This window comes from Oryza brachyantha, chromosome 6 (assembly GCF_000231095.2).
Source record: "Oryza brachyantha chromosome 6, ObraRS2, whole genome shotgun sequence".
NCBI lineage: Eukaryota > Viridiplantae > Streptophyta > Magnoliopsida > Poales > Poaceae > Oryza > Oryza brachyantha.
In genome coordinates this window covers 13,831,067-13,851,971 of record NC_023168.2, presented here as the reverse complement: position 1 = coordinate 13,851,971, position 20,905 = coordinate 13,831,067, and the positions used below count along the sequence as shown (strand labels likewise).

General features: G+C 37.7%; 3 protein-coding genes across 3 annotated transcripts; 1 reads left to right on the top strand and 2 right to left on the bottom strand.

Annotated features, from left to right (window-relative positions):
• Positions 1-4,077: 4,077 nt before the first annotated feature.
• Positions 4,078-10,619, bottom strand: LOC102704157 (T-complex protein 1 subunit gamma). Its single transcript, XM_040525026.1, has 14 exons — positions 10,434-10,619; positions 10,054-10,115; positions 9,588-9,660; positions 7,960-8,027; positions 7,765-7,834; positions 7,313-7,381; positions 7,153-7,224; positions 6,977-7,050; positions 6,594-6,871; positions 6,097-6,481; positions 5,887-6,012; positions 5,614-5,718; positions 4,740-4,814; positions 4,078-4,659 (listed from the first exon to the last, which is right to left on the bottom strand). Exons 1-14 carry the CDS (start codon positions 10,462-10,464, stop codon positions 4,471-4,473), a joined length of 1,677 nt encoding a protein of 558 aa, XP_040380960.1. The 5' UTR covers positions 10,465-10,619; the 3' UTR covers positions 4,078-4,470.
• Positions 10,620-15,726: 5,107 nt separating this feature from the next.
• On the top strand, positions 15,727-19,117 carry LOC107304400 (PLASMODESMATA CALLOSE-BINDING PROTEIN 5-like). The gene is made up of 3 exons (XM_040524752.1): positions 15,727-16,167; positions 16,279-16,306; positions 18,837-19,117. The coding sequence occupies exons 1-3, from the start codon at positions 15,789-15,791 to the stop codon at positions 19,000-19,002; spliced, it is 573 nt and encodes a 190-aa protein (XP_040380686.1). The 5' UTR covers positions 15,727-15,788; the 3' UTR covers positions 19,003-19,117.
• A 75-nt stretch (positions 19,118-19,192) lies between these two features.
• LOC121054651 (RING-H2 finger protein ATL39-like) lies at positions 19,193-20,186 on the bottom strand. Its single transcript, XM_040524753.1, has one exon. The coding sequence runs from the start codon at positions 19,962-19,964 to the stop codon at positions 19,551-19,553; it is 414 nt and encodes a 137-aa protein (XP_040380687.1). The 5' UTR covers positions 19,965-20,186; the 3' UTR covers positions 19,193-19,550.
• Between the last annotated feature and the right edge of the window lie 719 nt (positions 20,187-20,905).

The window sequence follows — 20,905 nt, the reverse complement described above, 5'->3', positions numbered from 1 at the left end:
ATTGTGGCGCCGATTTGGAAGGCGGCGGCGTGATTTGCGGCGGAGGGCGGAGGAGATGGCGGCGGCGACGGCGGAGGCCGTGTCGGACGCGGGGGCGGAGCGGTGGCTGACATGCGGGCCCGGCCTGTCAGCGGGCACGGAGAGGAGAGGGAGGCGGTGCGGACTCGCGGCACGAGCGGACGGCTGGGCCGGCGGCCCAATGGCGAGGCGCGGGCGCGCTCGCGTGGGAGGAGGCCGAGTTGGGCCGGGGCGACTCGGGCCGGCCGGGAAGCAAAGAGGAGGAAGAGAGAAAAAGAGGGAGGAAGATTTGGGCTGCGGCCCAAATCTAAGAAAATAGAAGAGAAAAAATATAAAAAGGGAAAAAGAGAGGGAGCTTCAACTTGCCTAATTTTAATTTGAATTTTTGGGGAAAATTTTATAATTTGAATTTCAACTTTACCTCCAGTTAATGAGTTCACGGACTTTCATTTATTTAAATTAAATTAATTCTTTAGAGGGGTATTTCTCCAGAGTTTTAATTATGCCAGTTATTGATTAACAATTTTCTTTATTTAATTTTAGCTTGGGATAAAGACTCGGGGTGTGACACGACCACCTAACCGTTCGCATGCGAAAATAGATTTTTGCATGCGGGCGGCTATTTAAGAGAACCGCATGCAAAAATAATTATTAAAAATATTAATTTGATATTAAATGAACTTCATGTCGAATTTTAAGATGCTAAATGAACTCATGTGAAAAGGTTGTCAAAGGAAAAGTTGTAGAACTCATTGAGATCTACCATTTTTTCTTTTGGTCATTTCGCCATCCGAGTTTGATTGGATTATATAAAATTTGAATTTTAAAATATAATAAATTCAAATAAATTTTTGGGTAGTAAATGATTTGAAATGAAAAAATTTTCAAAAGCAAAGTTGTATAACTTGTCAAGATCTACAACTTTTGTATTGGTCATTTTTCTATATGACTTTGTTTGAACAGTTTGAATATGAATTTTAAATTATGACAACTTCAAACAACATTTTCAAATACTAAATGATTTCAACTTAAAAAAATCATCAATAACAAAGTTGCATAATTCAACAATATCTATAACTTTTATTTTAGCCATTTCTTCATCCGACAAAGTGATTTGCAAAATTGTTTACAAAATGTACATCTCTTGTACAGTTATATAAAAAGTATATAAGAGATGTACATTTTGTGACTATCTTGCAAATCAATTTATCAGATGAAGAAATGATCAAATTAGAAGATATAGATCTTAATGAGTTATATAACTTTGTTATTGATGACTTTTTCAGATTAAATCATTTACTACTTCAAAATATTATTTGAAGTTTTGAAATTCAAATTTTTAATTGATAAAACAAAGTCACAAGAAACAATAGACAATATAATGCCAGCAAGAACACAATAAAGCATGATTTTAGAAACATTTAGGAAAAAAGTTCATCCAATTTGGAGTTTATATGAGTGAGATACACTAGTTTCAAAATTTTCATATTTTATTTTCATATACGGCTTCTTAAATGGCCCTTATGGGAAAATCGATTTTTTCATACGGGCCACTTAAGCAGCCGTGTGTGAAAATGATTTTTGATTTTTGCAGATGCCACTAGTTATGGTTCGTATGGAAAAATAAGGAGGCCTCGTACAGAAAAATCATTTTGTAGTAGTGTATCTCTGGATCGGGCTTTGATCTACAATGGCGGTGGCCAGTGCAGGGTTCGAACAAGAGTTAGGAGGGAGAGGGAGGGATAAGTGGAGGAGTCGGGCATGGTGGGCGGGGGATTTTTTTTCGGAGAGAACGGAGGGTCGCTTTGGGTTCGTGTTCCATTCCGTTGCATTTGGTTCAAGCATAGGTTGATAAGAGATTAAATGGGATTTCAGTAGAGTTGATATGGTTCATGAAATTTTTAGCTCCTCTTTCCAAAATGTATTTGAACTTTTCAAAATTGGGGCATTTGACTTTTTGCCTATTGCCACTCTTTGATACTCCTATACCGGTTTATTTCATCTCGTGCATTCTATCATAGCATAATAAATTAATTGTTATTCACCCTTCAGGAGTGGTAAATTGTGGCTTATGGAAAGGAGGAAATAGGGTTTTGTATTTTAAAATTTTGAATTCAAAATGATAATGGAAGGATTATACTTGTGACATTTTTTCCCTTCACGAGTAATCGTGCATATATAATACTTCCTTCATATTTAAATGTTAGACATTGGTTAAACGTCTAACAAAAAATAATATGAGGGAGTATATGTTTAAGTAAAATACAATGGTCAGTCCATAAATTTAAACTAGGGTACATTCTATGTTTATAAACTAACAAAACAAATATTTAAGTCACTAATCTTAATTTAATGAATCACCTAAGGACCAAAGTGCATATGTGTAGCTTCGGTCTGTCATTTATAGTGGAAAAGTCTAAATATAAATTTCTCAACAACAAGTCAAAATCCAACCTACTTTGTATACATTTTGGATGTGTGATATATTAAACCAAGATCAGATATTTAGATATGTATTTTATAAATTTATAGGCCTAGCATCTTGGTTTAAGTTAAAGGACAAAGAGTGATAGTCTCAACAAATTGTGGTAAGTAGATCTTATTTTTAAATTTAAATTAAACGTACTACAACTCATGTATATATGATAGATGCCACTAACGCCATGATCATTATCGTACTTAACCTCAAGCTCGTTATTGTTCCAACCATTAATTATCACAATGTTACAGCTCTGTGTAACCTAGTTGTATTATACATGTCGCAGAGTGGGAGGAATCACAACAGACCCTAAAAACAGGCGACCTTGTGTAGAGATTTACATCGGAAGTGCGTTTGGTAGCTTTAGAAGATTTGCAACCATCTGATTATCTATAGCTGTTTAAAATCATACCATTTATAGATCATTATAGAAGTATAATCATCTCATCATTCACTCATACATTTGACCTACAAAGTATCCATACCCTAGGAAAAAGGGACAGATAAGTTTTAATGGGGTTAACTGAAAACCTAGAAAGATAACGTCAAAGGTTTACAAGTGAGCTTATTTAATCTTGGCCTGGTTCGGAAAAGCCTAAGCCTAGACTTAGCTCGACCATATATCGGACCACATCCAGGCCTAGATATTAAAGCCCTAAAACCTAAAATTTATGGAGAAAAACCAAAAAAGTCTGATAAAGCCCGACCCAACCTGAGAAAGCCCGAAGATTGGGCCAAGCTATGACTTTGTTATTTTGGTGAAATCTCCAAGGCACGCTAAACAAAGTGGCTTGTTAGCTGATATTAGTTACTTCCTCTATCCATAGTACTTATCTTCCTAAGTTGTTTAGCATATAATAAGATTTGAAAAGAGAAAACTATAGTAAACTATTTCTTATTATATGGCTGTAAGTGGGTGGACAATAAAAAGTACAGGATATAACATAATTATTTTAACATAATAATAATTTGAACAAGTAATATATAACATAATTATTTTAAGACAAACTTTGAATTATAGGAAGACAATTAATTTGAAACGAAGGCAACAGGTATTAACTTAAAAACTTGAACATTATATTAGTATAATTTTAAGAGAAAATTTTTAGAAAAACAAACAGACTGCCTTGTAGTTTAAAAAACATGTGCTTGAAAAATTGAGTAGAGGTTGTGAACGTCTACCATTGAACACAGCCTGATATAAGATCCAACATCTTAAATATTTCCTATAGTATATTCCGTCCAACTACTATGTTTCTCTTATATCTGTTTCTCCTATAGTATATTCAAACAATAATTCGTATTTCCTTGTATTTAGTAGTCTTCTATTTTACATATTCATTCTTTAAAAAATGTTATGTTTTTCATATTCGGGGTTCCAAAGGACTTAGTTTAAAAAACATAAAATTGATGTATCAATTTGTTTTTAAAAAATACTTTCAAAATTTCATAAACTTATTCAAACATCAAATTACGATTTAAGTTGATCCTCAAAAGATGTGAAATCAAGCATCAAGTATCATATGTTAGACAGAGAAAATACGATAGAACCACAAACTGGCCCAAATCAAGCAGAAACATGAATCCTAAAATGGAATTTTCCTTCCTCCGATTTAAGGAATGCAAGTCATAAAGCTACTAGTTTTGCTGCTTAATCAAAGCTCCGATGGATGTCCAGTACGAAGTACATAAACAGAACGAACGGCAGCTAACCCCGCAGAACGTGGGATCCCAAAATGCTGATACAAATACACAGAACGAGAAACCCCTAATTCATACAAACATATAAAAGAGGCACATTTTTCAAACTAAAACCAGAAAACTACTGGAGGCCTAGCCAAGAACAAACCACTCAAGAAACGCAACTCGCAAAGCTTCATATGTCGAATTAGCCGTCCTCCTTCATGGGGCTACTCTGGCTTTAGAGCATAACATCGCCAGTGTAGGCTCCTCACACCAACAGCACAAAGGTTCTACTCTGGGATCATCTGCTCGTTGTCTGCGTCACCCTCCTGTTCGATCTGAGGCTGTTTTGGAGCTGAGGCTCCAGGAGCCTGCTTCTTCTTGATACCGCTGACGATGTCATCGATCCTAAGAAGCATGCAAGCTGCCTCGATTGCTGTCTTGAACGTTTGTGCCTTGACACTGTAAGAATCCCAGATCTGCAACAAGGCAATACTTTGGTGTTTAATGTGTACACAACATAGGCAGGATACATCAGTGTGCATGGAGAAAAACCAACCTTTCGCTCTTTCATGTCAACGATGTCACCACTCCTTCCGTCAATGCCAACCCAAGCATTTTCACCATTTGCATGCTGAAGAAACAAGACATTTAAGCAACACACAACAAAAAGCAGTACAAATACCATTACTTTTCTAGGTATTACTTATGAAACATGCTGTAGAAATAATAATTAGATTGTAAGTAAGATTAATAATTAATCCTCTAAGGGCTTATTCGGTTTGGAGGAATTTCAACTCAGGGAGTAGAAAAGTGAAGGAATATGAATTTTTTTTTTCCAAGAGGTCGGAAGTGGATGGAACTTTTTTTATGTTTTCTTTCTACAACTTGTAGGAAAGGAAAGTTTACTTTGGTTTTCCTATAGTTCATTCCTACAAACCAAGTGCTTTCATACGAACTAATCCTTAGGAATCCAATCCTTTGTTTTCCCTCAAAACCGAATAGTCACAAAGTTTGTATAAATGATATAATTCACAGTTTCAGTGCTGTGCTACTCTGCAGTGGTGGCAATTTAGGCCTATTACGAGGGTCTCATCAAGTAATTACCAACATACACTGTAAAAAATCAGTAATCTGAAACTATTGCTATGATATACTTATGTCCACTCAACTAACTAAATTTTGAAGGGTGCACATAAAAAAAAAAGATTAAACATAACAAAAGCTTTCACATTGCTTTTCAGACTAGCTCTAGTCAAATCTCTACCCAGAAACCTAACATCATCTTCCCTCTAGCTTATTTTCAACAGTCGATTGAGGAAGTGAAAGTACTCTAGACAAGATCAATGAATGCTCGAGTCCCTACTCTGAGAGCCCCAGCTTTTGATATTTCCATAATTGCTACATCTCAATAAAAAGAGAATAGTTATTACCTTCCCCTGTAGTTGTGTCATGATCCTGATGACATTCAAACCACAATTCTGAGCCAAAGTTCTTGGAATCGCTTCAAATGCTAATGCAGCAGCTTCATAGGGCCACTGATCCAAACAAACAAAACATAAGATATAACGTAATCACAAAACAGAAAGTAGAAATGAGAAATAAACTCATGAATGCTGCATTGATGCATGAGTGCATGACTTATACAGACATACAAATAGCAAGTTTTATCAATAAAATAACATAAAAATATGCTGAATAAGTACCTTTTCTACACCTTCAACTGAAGAACTCTTTTGCTTCAGTGTTGCTGATACAGTCAGCTCAGTAGCACCACCTCCAGGTAACAGTTTTGGGTTTTTCAAAATGTTCCTTGCAACAGACATGGCATCCTGTGGAAAAGAAAAATAAATTATGAAGGGGAATACCTTCCAGCCATGCAAAATAACAGGTAGCACAGAAGCATTAACAAATACCTGAAGGTTCCTCTCAACCTCATTTAGGACATCCTTGCTTGCTCCCCTTAAAAGAACAGTGCATGCTTTGGGATCTTTGCAGTCAACAATGAAGGTAAAGAATTCATCACCTATCTTCTTGACCTCAAAGAGGCCAGCTCTTGTTCCAACATCCGATTCTTGAAGCTCCTCTGGCCTGTTCACTATAACTGCCCCACAAGCCTTAGCGATCCTGTTGTTATCAGTTTTCCTTAGCCTACGGATTGCACTAACACCAGCCTTGCCTAGGTAATGAATAGCAAGATCACTGAGACCTTTCTCTGTGATAACTAAATCAGGCTTGAATTTTAAAATCTGTCCACAGAGGTTCTTTATGTACTCTTCCTCCATCTCTAGCAGAACCTGCCTGAAATAGCATATTTACAAATTACACCGTGCTATAAATCCATAGCAATTCAACAGGACAATAATATTTTAATCCAAACTGGCAAAGACAGTTCAATTTATCCATCCCTTACCAGTCTTCTTCCTTCATCAATTCGGCATTGGTCTGGTTTTCTCCTTTCTTGTACTCAACAGGGCAATCCAGAAGGATGATGCGGGGGTTGACTATCTTTCTTCTCATTTTTCCAGGGGCTACGACATCTTTATTGAACATAACTCCTTTAAGAACCTGTGAATCCTCTAACTGACCACCCGGAACCTTTTCCACTTTGATATACTTCTTGATATCAACTTCACGCATACCTTGACCTAGGTCAACACCTGCTGTTGTAGTAGCATCTATAGCAAGGTCCTGAGCATAGTTAAACAAGACATCAGATAAAGCATAAACTTAACAAATTTAACAAAAAAATTGTGTAGCACCCAATTGTTGCATAAGAGAAATACTTATACTTACGGCAATAAGGTCACCAAACTGACCAGTGAACTTTGTACCAATGGAGCTCTTCACCAGCCCTAGCATTGCAGCACCTGCATTACAGTATATCTCAGTCACATCAGTAACAAAATACAGAACATATATTCCCCATAATAAAGTCTGGGGTATCTGTAAGAAGCTTTACATATACTTACGGTCATTCACGTCAACAGGCATTGCAATTTTGTCAAGAACAGCTAAAGCATCATCAAGAGCTTTGGTGTATGCTGACAATGACAAACACTGAAAGCTTCAGAACAGACTAAAAAAATCAACAAAGGAATAACACCATCTGATACAATGTTCAAGCAATACCTCGGCAAATAACAGTTGGGTGGTAGTGCTTGTCAATGAATGCTTCTGCAACATGGAGCATCTCGCCAGCTAAAAAAAATTCAAGTTAGTGCATACAGAAGAAAATAATAAAATCCAACAAACTTGCATGCATAGTCATATACTGATCACTGATTTTAAATACATTCATTGATATGAAGGAGCACCTACAAGTTACTGCTATTCTATCCCTTAAAACACACAAAAATAATCTTATCAAATCATGCTTAAAATTTGGGGAGTTTGTTAATACTAATTGAACATTGATGACTTTGCAGCTCAGTAATAGCCAAATGTTAAGTTCAATCAGAAAGAGATGTGATGACTACTAACATAGTGTTGTGATCTTATATTAAATAAAATTAAATAATGGTCTTTACTCTTGCTGTTCGTCGGAAGAGTTGAAGAAAAATGAATACGCGGAATATCCATACCTAAAACAATGACAGATGTTGTGCCATCACCAACTTCCTCATCCTGTGTGCGGCTTAGCTCAATCATAGACTGTCAAGAGTGACAAAAAGAAGTTAGACTAAGTACTAATTGACATAGTTGCAACAAATATTGAAAATTTAACAGACTGTTAATTTAATCAGTTCAACAGAGAGAACATCTAACATTCAACATACCTTGGCAGCAGGATGTGCAATATCTATTTCTCGCAATATAGCATTGCCATCATTAGTAACCACAATACCTGCCAAAATAGAAAGAACTCAAATACAATGAAATATTGTAAGACCAGGAAAATTGCAAACATGAGGGCAGAATTGCCTCCAAGGTGATGAGATAGAAAATGAATTATCTTCTATCTCCATTATCAGCATAATGCACTGCACAAAAGTATTCACGGTAATTTTCCTTTAAAAAACTATATGCAAATGAAGGTGCAAGTTGCACATGGCATAAACATTACACAGGTATGCCAAACAAGGTTTGGTGACTAGGTGAGTAACCTAAAGTAGTGCAAAAGTCTGATTGGGCAATCCATTGAGCAGAATCAGTTTAAAAGGATCTCATGGATCATGGGTAAACTGATTTCATGTAATTGCCTACAAGTCAATCAACTTCTTTTGAGTTTTGAGTTCATCATTAATATTAGCTATGATATTAGTATATGAAACAAATGACTCAACTGTTGTTTTCATTTCTAAAAAGAAGGTATAGAAGTGAAGATCATTGATGTGAAAATAAAGAGATAAATAAAACGCAGACATTTCCATACGTAAAGGTGTAAAAAAATAAGTTAAAATCTTGTGTGCAAACATGCCTCTCTTCGCTTGGACATAGTAGAAAAGAAATGGCAATCCAATTTAAACACTGGTGGAACTTGTCTTCGTGGAAATGGGAATGCAGGCACACTACAAGCAATGGTTAGTAATAGGCATTTTGGTATGATTTCCTGAACTGCATGCAGGTTTATATTGTTGTTGCAACTTGCAAATGCATTTACAACGTTGGCACAGCTCAAAAAAGGGGAAAATGCAGTCAATTTGTCAGTGACGGAGTTTGTTTACAAATTCTAGTTGTATGAAAATTTAGAAAGGGTTATCACAAACCAATTTATTTCAGCAATAGTGCCAAAATATTATGTATATTTCATGCAGGGAGGTGAACACAAATATGTGGCAACCAGGATTTGAGCAATGGGTGGGCGGCCCCTCTACTGGGTCTCTGCCACTGAGCTATCAAGATCTATCAAATATTTTGTGAAAGATATGGATCCAATTTGTATTCCTTACGAAGCACATGGTAGCCTATGGGAGGATTGAGTAGGTAACAAAACAAACATATAAATAAAAAACCATTAGTCAATGGCTCAATGCTAACTTCAATAAAGTTAATTTAATCTAACTGCTCTCACATCAAAACGTAACAGCATCAACATACAGAACCAACATTCTAGGGAGGGGAGGGGCCTTTGTATAGACATACAATAAAGAATAGATTTGGAGAAGTGACTTAATCACAGTTCTGCCAATTCGGAAGGATATCTATGTATATCCCAACTATTAATGGTAAATAGCAGGAATCTAAAGTATCCATATGTCTTGTATTTAAACATAAAGTATTCCTCTGAAAAGGCTATGGCAGGCTAGCATGATGAGTGGGATGACAGGAAATGGACAAATATGCAATAGAATGAAGCATAACAAACTATACAAAGCTTGTTGAATATAAGTAAAATAATCATCAAGTGTGCACCATGAAAACGTAATAGGACAGTGTATACACTAGATTAGAGTTCAGATAGCACCTCCACTAGCATCCAGAAGCATCTTCAGCATGGACCGGGGACCCAACGTAGTACGTATGATGTCTGCGACAGCCTGCAGAGCAGATGATTACAGTTTTACCAAATAACAGGACTAAAAGCAAATTCGTTTCTGTTGCCCTAAAAATTACTAACAATTTTGTAGCTAGCCAGGCAGCCCAACTAGGTCTTCAAACTTTAAGCTAGAATAGCAAATAATGCCAAAGATATTGGTTGGGTTCGCGACAACAACAATGACAACTTAAGCTGCTACATCTAAGACAACTACTATGTGATGTCCAAAGAAGGGTATAACAAAATACTCTGACATCTTGATTAGCATTAGTTGCTTAATTGACTGCACTATACCAATACTGGCTGGTAATTATCACCTATAATAAAAGATAGCAACTTCACAACGTCGGCACGGTAGACAAAAGAAAAAAAAAAGCTTTAGTCTAGCCCTCACCTTGGCGGCCTGGATGTTGGCATGGTGAACCTTCGTGCCGGACTCTCGCTTCGTGGAGTCCTCTGCTCACATCACACCCAAAAAATAACCGGAAAAATCAGAGAGAAATTCCGCATAAACGGAAGCGACAGAGATCAGATCAAAACAATAAACTAAAAAAAACTAACAAAATCATAACATCGAAACCAAATCTTGGGTTTACACCAATAGATCAGGTAAAATCCCACACGAGGGGTTCAGCACACATCACAGATCGAAACCTAGATGCACGTAACCATCATTCCCACCGAAAAGATCCAAGGCGGCGGGGAAACAGGGGCGGCGCGATAACCCTAGCAACCGGGGAGAGGGGGCGGGGAGGGCGAGGGGGGGGCGCTTACTCAGCACAAGGACGGGGGCGTTCAATGCCATGGCGGCGATCCCGCGAGAGGCGAGAGGGCGGCGGCGGCGAGGAGGGAGAGGCGCCGCGAGGGATCGTTCGCTCGAGCTCGACGAGGGTTTGTGTGTGTGTGTTCTTTTTTTTTTTCCTTTTGTGGGGTTTTGAAGTGGAAGTGTGAAACCCTCGTCGCCCCGACTCGACTCGAGAGGGTTCCGCTCACGTGCTCTACGCGTGCTCCGATCTTAGTCACGCTGCCAGTGGGCCACTGATCGTCGCACATTCGCACGGTTTATAGTACCCCTCCAATTTTTTTTTTGATCGAACTAGCTAACGTCATATATTAGCATATGGAAAGTATATAATAAAGAATTTTTATTTTTAAATATTTTTAATAAATAATTTTAGTACTAAATCTCGGAGAAAAATATTTCTACTGTATAAATCTTTTAGCCACGCGCAGTATGGGTGGTGTGGCAAGATAACGCTGTCACGTAGTGTGGTTGACAAGGCTCGTGGTTGACAAGGCACGAGCCTGCCACGCCAAAAACTCTGTGTGGCATTATTATTTTGCCACGCCAATGGTTGGTGGCGTGGCCAAAAGGTCTATCCGGTGAAAATAGTTTCTCCCGAGGTTTAGTAATAAAATTATTTATTAAAAAGGTTTAAAAAATAAAATAAAATTCTATAAGGAATATAAGAAATTGAGTATTGATTATTTAAAACTTACTTACAAATATATGGCTATGATTTTTAAATCAATTTTCCTATTAAAAAAATGTACAAAATAAATTGACACTAATCATTCCAAAATTAAAATATAGATTAATATGATTTTAAATAAGAAATTATATATGATAATCCCTTGTATACCCCTAAAATTTTAGCTAATCTCTTCTATACCCATGAATTTTGTTTACTTCCCGATATACCTCAAAATTTGATTTTGATCCCTTCCGTGCCCGGTTGATTGTCTTATTTCTATAAAAAAACATTTTACCTTTTGGATGAACATAGAAATTATGAATTAGATTTTTTAAAATGTAAAAGTTTATCACATGATATTATTAATAGTTATGAGTTTATGGTGCGATACATTATTTATGACAAAAATTATTTTTAGATAATGAAAAAATATGAATTTATTTTATTTTTAAAAGTCATAAAAATGAGGAGCATTCATAGAAACATAGGACTACCCATGCTCACGGTATTTTTTTTAAGAATGCTCCTGGTCAAAAAGTATATTGTCCTATTAAAACTTTAATAAAAATTTTAATTTATTACATTGTTTTATTTTTGAGATTTACGTTAAAATTTTCTGCATTAATTATTAGTCTCATTAGCTATATAAAATGCACATATTATGAACGTAAACGAAATTTTCGATCGTTTTTTTGAGCTTATATTCAAACCTAAGTCATCAAGAGCACTAAAGACATTTGCCACAAACTTAACAGTGAAACAAAAGAAAATATAACGACAGGGGTATGGAAGTGATCAAGTTGAAATTTGAGAGGTATAAAAGGGATAATATATTTCAGGAGTACAGAATGATTGAATGATTGGGTTTTTAGGTGTATGGAAGGAATTTACCCCAATTATATATATATAAATATTGTTCCCATATCACCAACAGCAGAAGTCATATATATACTGAGGTATTTGACACTCGCAATCCTTCCGAATTAAGTAGGGGATATTTACAATCTCACTAGGAAAATTATATAGGCTTCAGCATTGAAGTAGTAGAAGCTTTTCGAGGAATATGTTAGGGCCATATCCCTACTTTAAGTTTCAAATATTTCTATAGATGAAACATCTCGTGAATATGCTAGCTCAACAGAATAACCTACGAGGAAATGAACCTTTTGTACTAGTGATGGAGCCACTACCCAATGATATCAAAATGGTGCTCAAGGTCTTGGCGAACGCGTAAAAGAATTTTGTTTATAAGTATGACGTAGCGTAGTTAGATTTACATGAGCTCTAGAAACTTACTAGCTTCGTGACTTGACTGTTATATATCAATGGCCATTTATTTTGGCTACACTCAACTACAAAAACATGCTTATTTTTTTTTATTCATCAAGATTATATTTGCACAATAGAGAAATATATTTGTTTTATGTGCTCTTAGTACGAAGTATCCTTAACATACTAGGTTGTAACATGTTATAGTTAGAGATAGAGGGATCAAAATCATGCATCATCTTTTCACACGACATATTAAGAGTCCCACTGGATAGAGTGCTAACTTAAGCAACTTAAGACTAAAGGCGACATGTTTTAAATCTTCCAATTATTGTTCTCACCAACATATTGTATCTTGTTTGTCTCATTCTCTTTAGTGGCCCTGACTCTAATGTCGAAAGTGAATTCGACTACGCTTGGTTTATATATCCGGATAGCAGTGAGAAACATATCCTCTAACTTCTAGCCCTCTGACTTTGAATGGCTAAATGGCTAATGTGTGGGATTCATATCTCCATTTACATCAGAGTGCAATACGTCAAGGAAAAGTAGGAGACTCATCCATAGCGGCGACCTCCTCCTCCTACCTATGGGTTTTGTGTCTAATGATATCAACGTACAAAAACTTTAGATTAACTAGACAGTGACTTTATCCAAGACCATTTAATAATTTCCTATGCTAGCACATTGCATGGAGGATCAACTTGTCATTTTAGTTTTAAGCCCTACAAGTAGTAGTAGGCCGCGTTTGGCAGTGGGTTGGGGGAGGGTTAGTTATCTGGCATGGAAAACGTAGTAATAGATTAGTACATAATTAATTAATTATTAATTATTAAAAATATATATAATAGATTAATATGATTTTTTGAAACAACTTCCCTATAGAAAATTTTTGTAAAAAATGTACCGTTTAGCAGTTCAGGAAGCGTGCGCACGAAAAAACGAGAGAGCTTATATATCTAACTTGCTATGACGAAAGCGGCCTAAGTGGTTGTTTGGATGACACATTCAAATTGCCTAAGATTATCATACATTTTTAGCTAACATGCCTAACTCTTAGCCAACAAAACTAAAACCACCCTTTAGCTAATAGTATAAACTTGCCACACTTTTATGAGTCAATGGCATGTGGAATCTTTCTAATAATGAAGGAATATTGCCATAAGTGTGTCACGAACCAAAAAGACGTCTAACTCGGCCAAAATTGGTTAATATAGGTGGTGTTTGGGACAAGGGACTTATTTTTAGTCCCTTGTCCTATCGAATGTTTGGACGCTTATTATAAATAGTAAACGTTGACTATTAATAAAACCCATTTATAATTTTGAGCTAATTCGCGAGACGAATCTATTGAGCCTAATTAATCCACGATTAGCCTATGTGATGCTATAGTAAATATGCTCTAATTATGGATTAATTAGGTTTAAAAAATTCGTCTTGCGGATTACCACTCATTTATGAAATTAGTTTTTTTATTAGTCTATGTTTAATACTTCAAATTAGTGTCTAAACATCCTATGTGACATGAGGCTAAAAAGTTTAGCGCCATCTAAACAACCCCATAGGCTGTGGCATGGTGAGGCAATGAACAAACATTTCCTAAATCTTGGACAAGTTTTGGCACCATAATTTTTTGGTGAGGTAGGTTATATAGAATTGGCAAAAATTGTCTCAATCAAAATAACTATCAGTAACTACCTAAAACTATGAAATAGTAACTTATAGGATAGGAATTTGTATCATACCAACATAACCTTATACTATCCTATCCTAATATCTCATGTGAAATACAGTGAGAATCGTAGGCTGTAGTATGTAGATACCCTTCACTTTCTCTACAAAATGCACCGTCAAATGCCCTTGTGGAACCTACAAAACCATCCCGTTTGAGATATTTTAAATTGATGAATTAATGGGTTCGTCGATTTCTAATAACTATTCGAAGATAAAAATGAATAAATTAACTCATACAGAACTAACCTATAGAAGTATCTAATATCCCTTCATTAAAAGAGAGCAGTGGTGACGATGAATTTGGTGTCACTCCAACACAACTTCTAACACTCCAACAAGTGAAATCAGTGTCTGTTCTAGGCCCAGTTTCGGCTGGAGGATGGGGTGGGTTAGTTATCCGACGCGGAAAACATTATAATAGATTAGTATATGATTAATTAATTATTAATTATTTTAAAAAATATAAAATAGATTAATATTATTTTTTAAAACAACTTTCATATAGAAAATATTAGCAAAAATACACCGTTTAGCAATTCGGAAAACGTACGTGCGAAAAACAAGAGGTATTAGATAACTTATTGGGGTGGCGAATGCGGGCCCATTCCCATTGGCTATCGACCATCAGTATATCAAACGTATTGACAGTGCATAGAAGTCACACACATATAGTGAAGGTCTCAAGTTTCAATAAAAATAAAAGAGCTCATTTATGGGAGTGAAAACTCAGTAAAAATCTCTAATTAATTTTAAAATTAAGCGTTATAATTTGATAACGCACTTATGCATTTCTTTAATTGTGTAAGAACATATGAATATTTTGCTTGTTTGAAAAGAAAATATTATATCTCAACCTATGAAAAAATTTGAACATTTATAACACATTTTTAAATGGAGAAAATTAATTTCTTTACACAAATATATATCGTTTAGGGTTTGAAATATATGCAAATGAAAATAACTCGAACCAGCATCAGCCTGAATTTTTATTATTTTTGGACCTTTTTATTTTTTAATTTAAACTAAACTCTGTTAAAACTTATTGCTGCTAACACTATTATGATATGAACAGTTGGCATGCTGGTATTTTCTATCATGCAATCTCACTTGTGTGGCCAAACAACGCTACAGCATAGGAAAAAACGATTTCTTGTTATCTAGACTAGCATGATGGTGTTAGCCACACTATGAGAGATGACATAGTTAAAATGTTCAAACCTAGAAATAAATTTCGGCAAAATTTAAGTTTAAAACTAAAAAAATAAAAATGTCCAATAAAAATTTAAAAAAAGCGATTTGCCACGATGGTGACCCCCTTTTGTTCGAATTGAGATCTAGCTAAACAACGCTAACACGTGAGAGATGAACCATGTCATGTTATCTAGACTAGCATGATTATGTTATTTGAGATTACCATTTTCAAATAAGATTAAATTTTAAAATTAAAAAAATGAAAAGGTTCAACAAAAAATATAAAAGAAAACGATTTGCGACGATTGTGGCCCCCTTTTGTCCGTCCACTTGTGTGAAAGCCTAAAAAGAAGTGGAAGCGAACAAAAAAAACAAAGAGATCGCGCCTCAAGTTCACTGCCACTGTCACCTCAGTACGCCAGCTAACTGCGCCGCTGCCATCCCGCCCCAAGCGAATCCAATGCCCGCCGCCGCCTCGCCTCTCCCCCTCCCCCTCCCCCTCCTCCTCCTCCTCCTCCTCGCCGTCGCCGGCACAACCGCTGCGGCGGCGGGGGCGGGGGTGGGCGTGAGCGGCGGGGGCCAGCTGTGGTGCGTGGCGAAGAACAACGCGGAGGACGCGGCGCTGCAGGCGGCGGTGGACTGGGCGTGCGCCCCGCCCCCCGCGGGGGGCGCCGACTGCCGCGCCATCCAGCAGGGCGGCGCCTGCTACGACCCGCCCGACCTCCTGGCCCACGCCTCCTACGCCTTCAACGACTACTTCCTCCGCGCCGGCGGCGCCCCCGCCGCCCCCGCCGCCTGCGACTTCTCCGGCGCCGCCGCGCTCACCGCCCTCAACCCCAGTAAGCGCATCCGCGTCCTCGCCTCGCTCGCGCAATCATGCTGCGCCCCTCCGATTTCAAATCCTTTTTTCCCTTTTTCTTTTTACCAACCCGCGTGCTACTATTTTGCAGGCCATGGGAGCTGCATGTTTCCTTCCAGGTTAGCCTACTCTCCCAACTTCTCTTCTCGCTACACCAATGACACACTACATTGAGCATTAGCTTCTTGATTCCTGCTGGATCTTACTCCCTCCGTTCTATGACGTAAGATATTTTTTTTGCTTTTTGCCATTTATCTTATTTAAAAAATTATGAAAATATCATTTATTACATATTTTGCTTGTAGCTTGTTTTATTATTAAAAAACTTTAAGCACGACTTATTATTTTTTATATTTGTACTAAATTTTTAAATAATTTTTTGAATAAGACGAATGATGCAACTAAAAAGTCAAACATCTGAAACATCCTACAGTTTTACCGTTTGAGGAAACTAAATTTCATTTCGAAATTCGATTGGACTGCAAGGCTGTGTTCCACCTGGTAGCTAGTAGCTTCCATCCAAATTGGATATGTTTATAGTAAATTGCACTTTACTCTGTGCTGGTCGTACCTTCTTTCACTTTGCAACGAGATTTGGTCTGTGGGCACAATGTGCTCCAGCCTTAAGACTGAGCATATATATATGGGAATATGCAGCAAGTGACCCAGTGTTAGGCAAGTACGGCAAATATCAATATGTCATTAATGGCAAATCCTTGAACTCACTTCTTAAGAGTGAGCATTCACATATCTGAGAAGGCCCCACTAAATTCGGTTTGGCTCAAAAAAATTTAAGAGCCAGACAGGGTTGTCTCTGTTAGATTTATGATCCACAATAAATAGCCTGGCCTCACGTGCTTTCATTATCCTGACTAAGAATTTTTTCCCTTTGTACCAAAAGCATGACCGGAACAAGCTAACATGAACCGTATACAGGAAAAACAATGAATAAATTGCTATTATAACCAACATGATAAAATGATCGATTACACAAAAGTGCTGTTGAGCTCAACGGAAACTGGAGTGAAATGAAGCAATTTTTGTTTGTATTTGGATTTCAAAATTTGCAACTTAGTGGATCTTTGTGCAAATTTTACAAACATTTTTCCAAAAAAGGTTATAACTATTTACATCATTTCCCTTGTGGAAATGGATGAGCCAGATATTTCCTCAATATATTTGTTATTCCTGTACATCTTTAGTAAATGAATTACAAAAGAGACCAACTGTGGGTATAATTTACTTTCTTAAAAGTCAAAGCATTGTTTTGTTGTGCTGGATTCACTTCTGTTGCAGTTTTATAAACTGCTATGTTTTAACATGATTTCAATCTGTTTCAACTGTTCACCATGATCTAAGAAGTGCATCAGTCCATGCATGTCCATACATGGTAACAAACAGAACTGTACAACAATACCAAAGTGATATGCAATTATGCATTTTCTAGAGTTGGTGAAGTTTCATTGTAGTTCTGTGATTCTGTCCTGATACACCACTTCAAAGTATATCTATTTTATGTGAATTTATGAACTTGAGTTTAAATTTGAAAAGTTATGACTTAGTAGATCTATTTTGTTGGATAGGTCGATAGCCCTTGTGGCTTAAGTTAAATGGTCTTGTTTGTGTTTTTTAGTGTTTAGGTTGTAGAGTTTCTGGATTGTCCTCGCTGTGTATCTTATTCTTATTGTTAATGAAATGATGCTCAGATCTCCTGCGTGCTGGAGAGAAAAACAAAGATCTGTTTTGTGCGAATTTATCAACTTTTTCAAAGGAAAAGGGTAGGACCAGAAATTTCCCAATAATACATATATTGCTCGGAAGTGACAAAAGTAGCTGACTGCAGGCCCAGTTTATGTTCTGAATGTCCAAATCGCTGTTTATTTCTCTGAATCCCACTTTGCATTTTTTATAAACTGTTACATAATTTTGATACCCTTGAACTATTGAGCATGGTCTAAGATCTGCATCAGTGCATGCATGTCCATACATGGTAAAAATAAAACTTTACATCATCAGTTCATCACCAGGGTGATATGCAATTACATATTTACTAAATTCGGTGAGATTTTGTGGTAGTTCTGTCTGGATACACCAATTCAAAGTAACTAGCAAACAGGGTATTCTGTGTTCTCAAAGTTCCTATACATGAACTAAACAGGACACATTTTGTCTTGTAGTTTATTTAATAAGAATACTCAATAGTTTAACCTGTATTGAATTTTTGAAAATCACCGTTTAATGGGTGTAGTTAAAAACCCAGTCTGTATTTTTCCTTTCTTTGTTTTTGAAAATCACCATTTAATGGGTGTAGTTAAAAACTTGGCACTTAACATCAAGTTTCACGGTCACAAGATTTCGTCAAACTACACCCTAACCAAAACACATGTTGCTGGCAATGGAATGGAATGGATCAAATCTGCTTGCCAGAGATATCCAAGGCAATGGATATTGGCTAGAGTGGGGTTTGTGGAACATTGTTATTAGAGAACCTACAGGTAAGTACCATCAGCAGTGAAATGTGTGACATAACGCTTACTCTTCGTCAAGTCACCACAGATAGGAAATTTCTCCTTACATGTGCAATAAATTTTTTTTTGAACTTGATAAAGTCTTGGCCAACTCATTAACCCAATTCTCATAACACTGCAGCACATCTCCAAAAAATGGCAGCTTCACAGGAACAACAACTTATGGTCCAGCTGGTGCAGATTTGAGCCAAAGTTCTTCCAGGCAACTGAATTTGTGGCCACTGTTATTGTGCATATGTTTGTCTGTAACACTTTTTGATGCCTTCCCTTCTGATAAATTTTCCTAAACTACTGTCTGCAAGTATATGATGAACTACTAGACTGCAGAAATGCAATTTGTTGTAGTGGTTGAAGCATATTTTCTTTGCCAATCTGTGTAGAGAAAAAGAACATTCTCTCCAATGCTTTCTCCTTTTCCTTTCCCGTTCGTTTCATTGAGCACTTAAAGGAGTCTCCTTTGTTTTTTGTGTTCGTCCTTCTTTCACATATGAACCTCGCCGCACCGTTTTGGTGACGACTGTGGCTGTATGATGCATTGCCCTATCAGAATGCTACAATTCCCTGAAATGTGTATGTCTTGAGTACTGACTTTTGGAGAAGTTCATCTGATACTTACAAAGTTCTTGTAGAAGTTTTATCTGCCAATGAAGAAGTCTATCTACTATCTGAAGAACAAAAATCATGAAACCGGTCCTGACGATTGTATCCACATCTCTAGTCAGGTACTGCATTCACATTCATCAACTTGCACACGGTATATACAGATTTTGCAATAGAATGGTTTTTTTAAACCCTAACTCCTAACTCAAATACATTTCTTGCAGACATGGTGAATCTACGCAGGGGAAAGCTGATTTTGCTTGGGGTGATCAACCCTGCAGCGGCAGAGAGGGCAGGTCGGGTGGGAAGACAGCCACAGGTCGATGCAGTCGACGTGGTAGATGTGCGCGCACGCCGGCAGCAGCTTCACCATGGCGCCGGCCTGGATCGTGCCGAGGCAGACGGCGCACTCCGTCCAGCTCGCGCCCTTGCCGCTGTGGCGGACCAGCCGGTCGTACATGAACTCCGGGATGCTGGAAGCCACCGTGATCGGCGGCGGGCGCTCCTCCTCGCCTCCAGCGGCAGCCGTGGCGGCGTGGCAGCGCCGCGCGAGCCGCCTGTACAGCGAGAAGAGGCAGAAGCCGGCGGCCGCCGACGCCGTGACGGAGCAGAAGAAGAGGAGGCTGTCGGGCGACATCTCGAGGTGCATGGTGCTGGCGAGCTGAGCTGAGCTGAGCTTCAGACAAGCATGGCATTGGCTCGCTCAGGCACAGCCTGATGATGAAAATGCTTTATCCAGCTGATGAAATGGGATTGTTGCGAAGATTATAGATAGGTTGGTTGGTTGGATGGATGGATGGCTACTAGCTTCGTCTCAAAACAAATGGAATCCTCACCGACTTCTTCCTTCCATGGTGGTTAGCGAAGTTGATGGTGGTGGTCAGTACGTACTGTTTCGTAACGAATGCTGCAAGGATGTAGTACAGACACAGCACTTGTCTGCATCAGACACGGCACACGGCGGATGATGTTATGATTATACAAGAAAAAGTGTTTAATATGTCGTTGAGAGGGACTGGCCGGTTGAAGGAAGATCGATCGATGCAGGGAATAGTAGTACAGGATTTGGCAAGCGATCACGTCAGAGCGTTGTTGTGGAAGCGGTTGATGGACCCGTTAGACCTAATTGAAGTAATCGAAATTTGTGTTGGGTGTCCACTGATTGGGACGCCCTCTCCTGACTCTTCCTTGGGCACCCAAGCAAGCTAGCTGAAGAAGAACAGGTCAGGGCGGTCTGATTCCCTTCCCGTGTGATCGCCAGTTCGCCACCAATGGCCGTTCGAATCCGCGGTTGGCCAAGATCTGCAGCCACACGCAAAACAAGGAACAATCGCTACCGATCATTAGTTAAGCAATAACTATTATAAACTTGTGAAATGGATTTATTAGAATTCTTTAAAAAAAACTTATATAGAGGAAGTTATTGCAAGTAAAAAAAAAACTAAAACGTAGTATTGTTTAGCAGGTTGGACTGCGTGCTTATGAAAAGCAAGGAATAATTTCATCATAACGACTCTAATGGATACCGGAGATAAAATAGAGGCAAAGCTATTTGCAGTACATAAAATAAAGTGGGTTATTAGCACATAA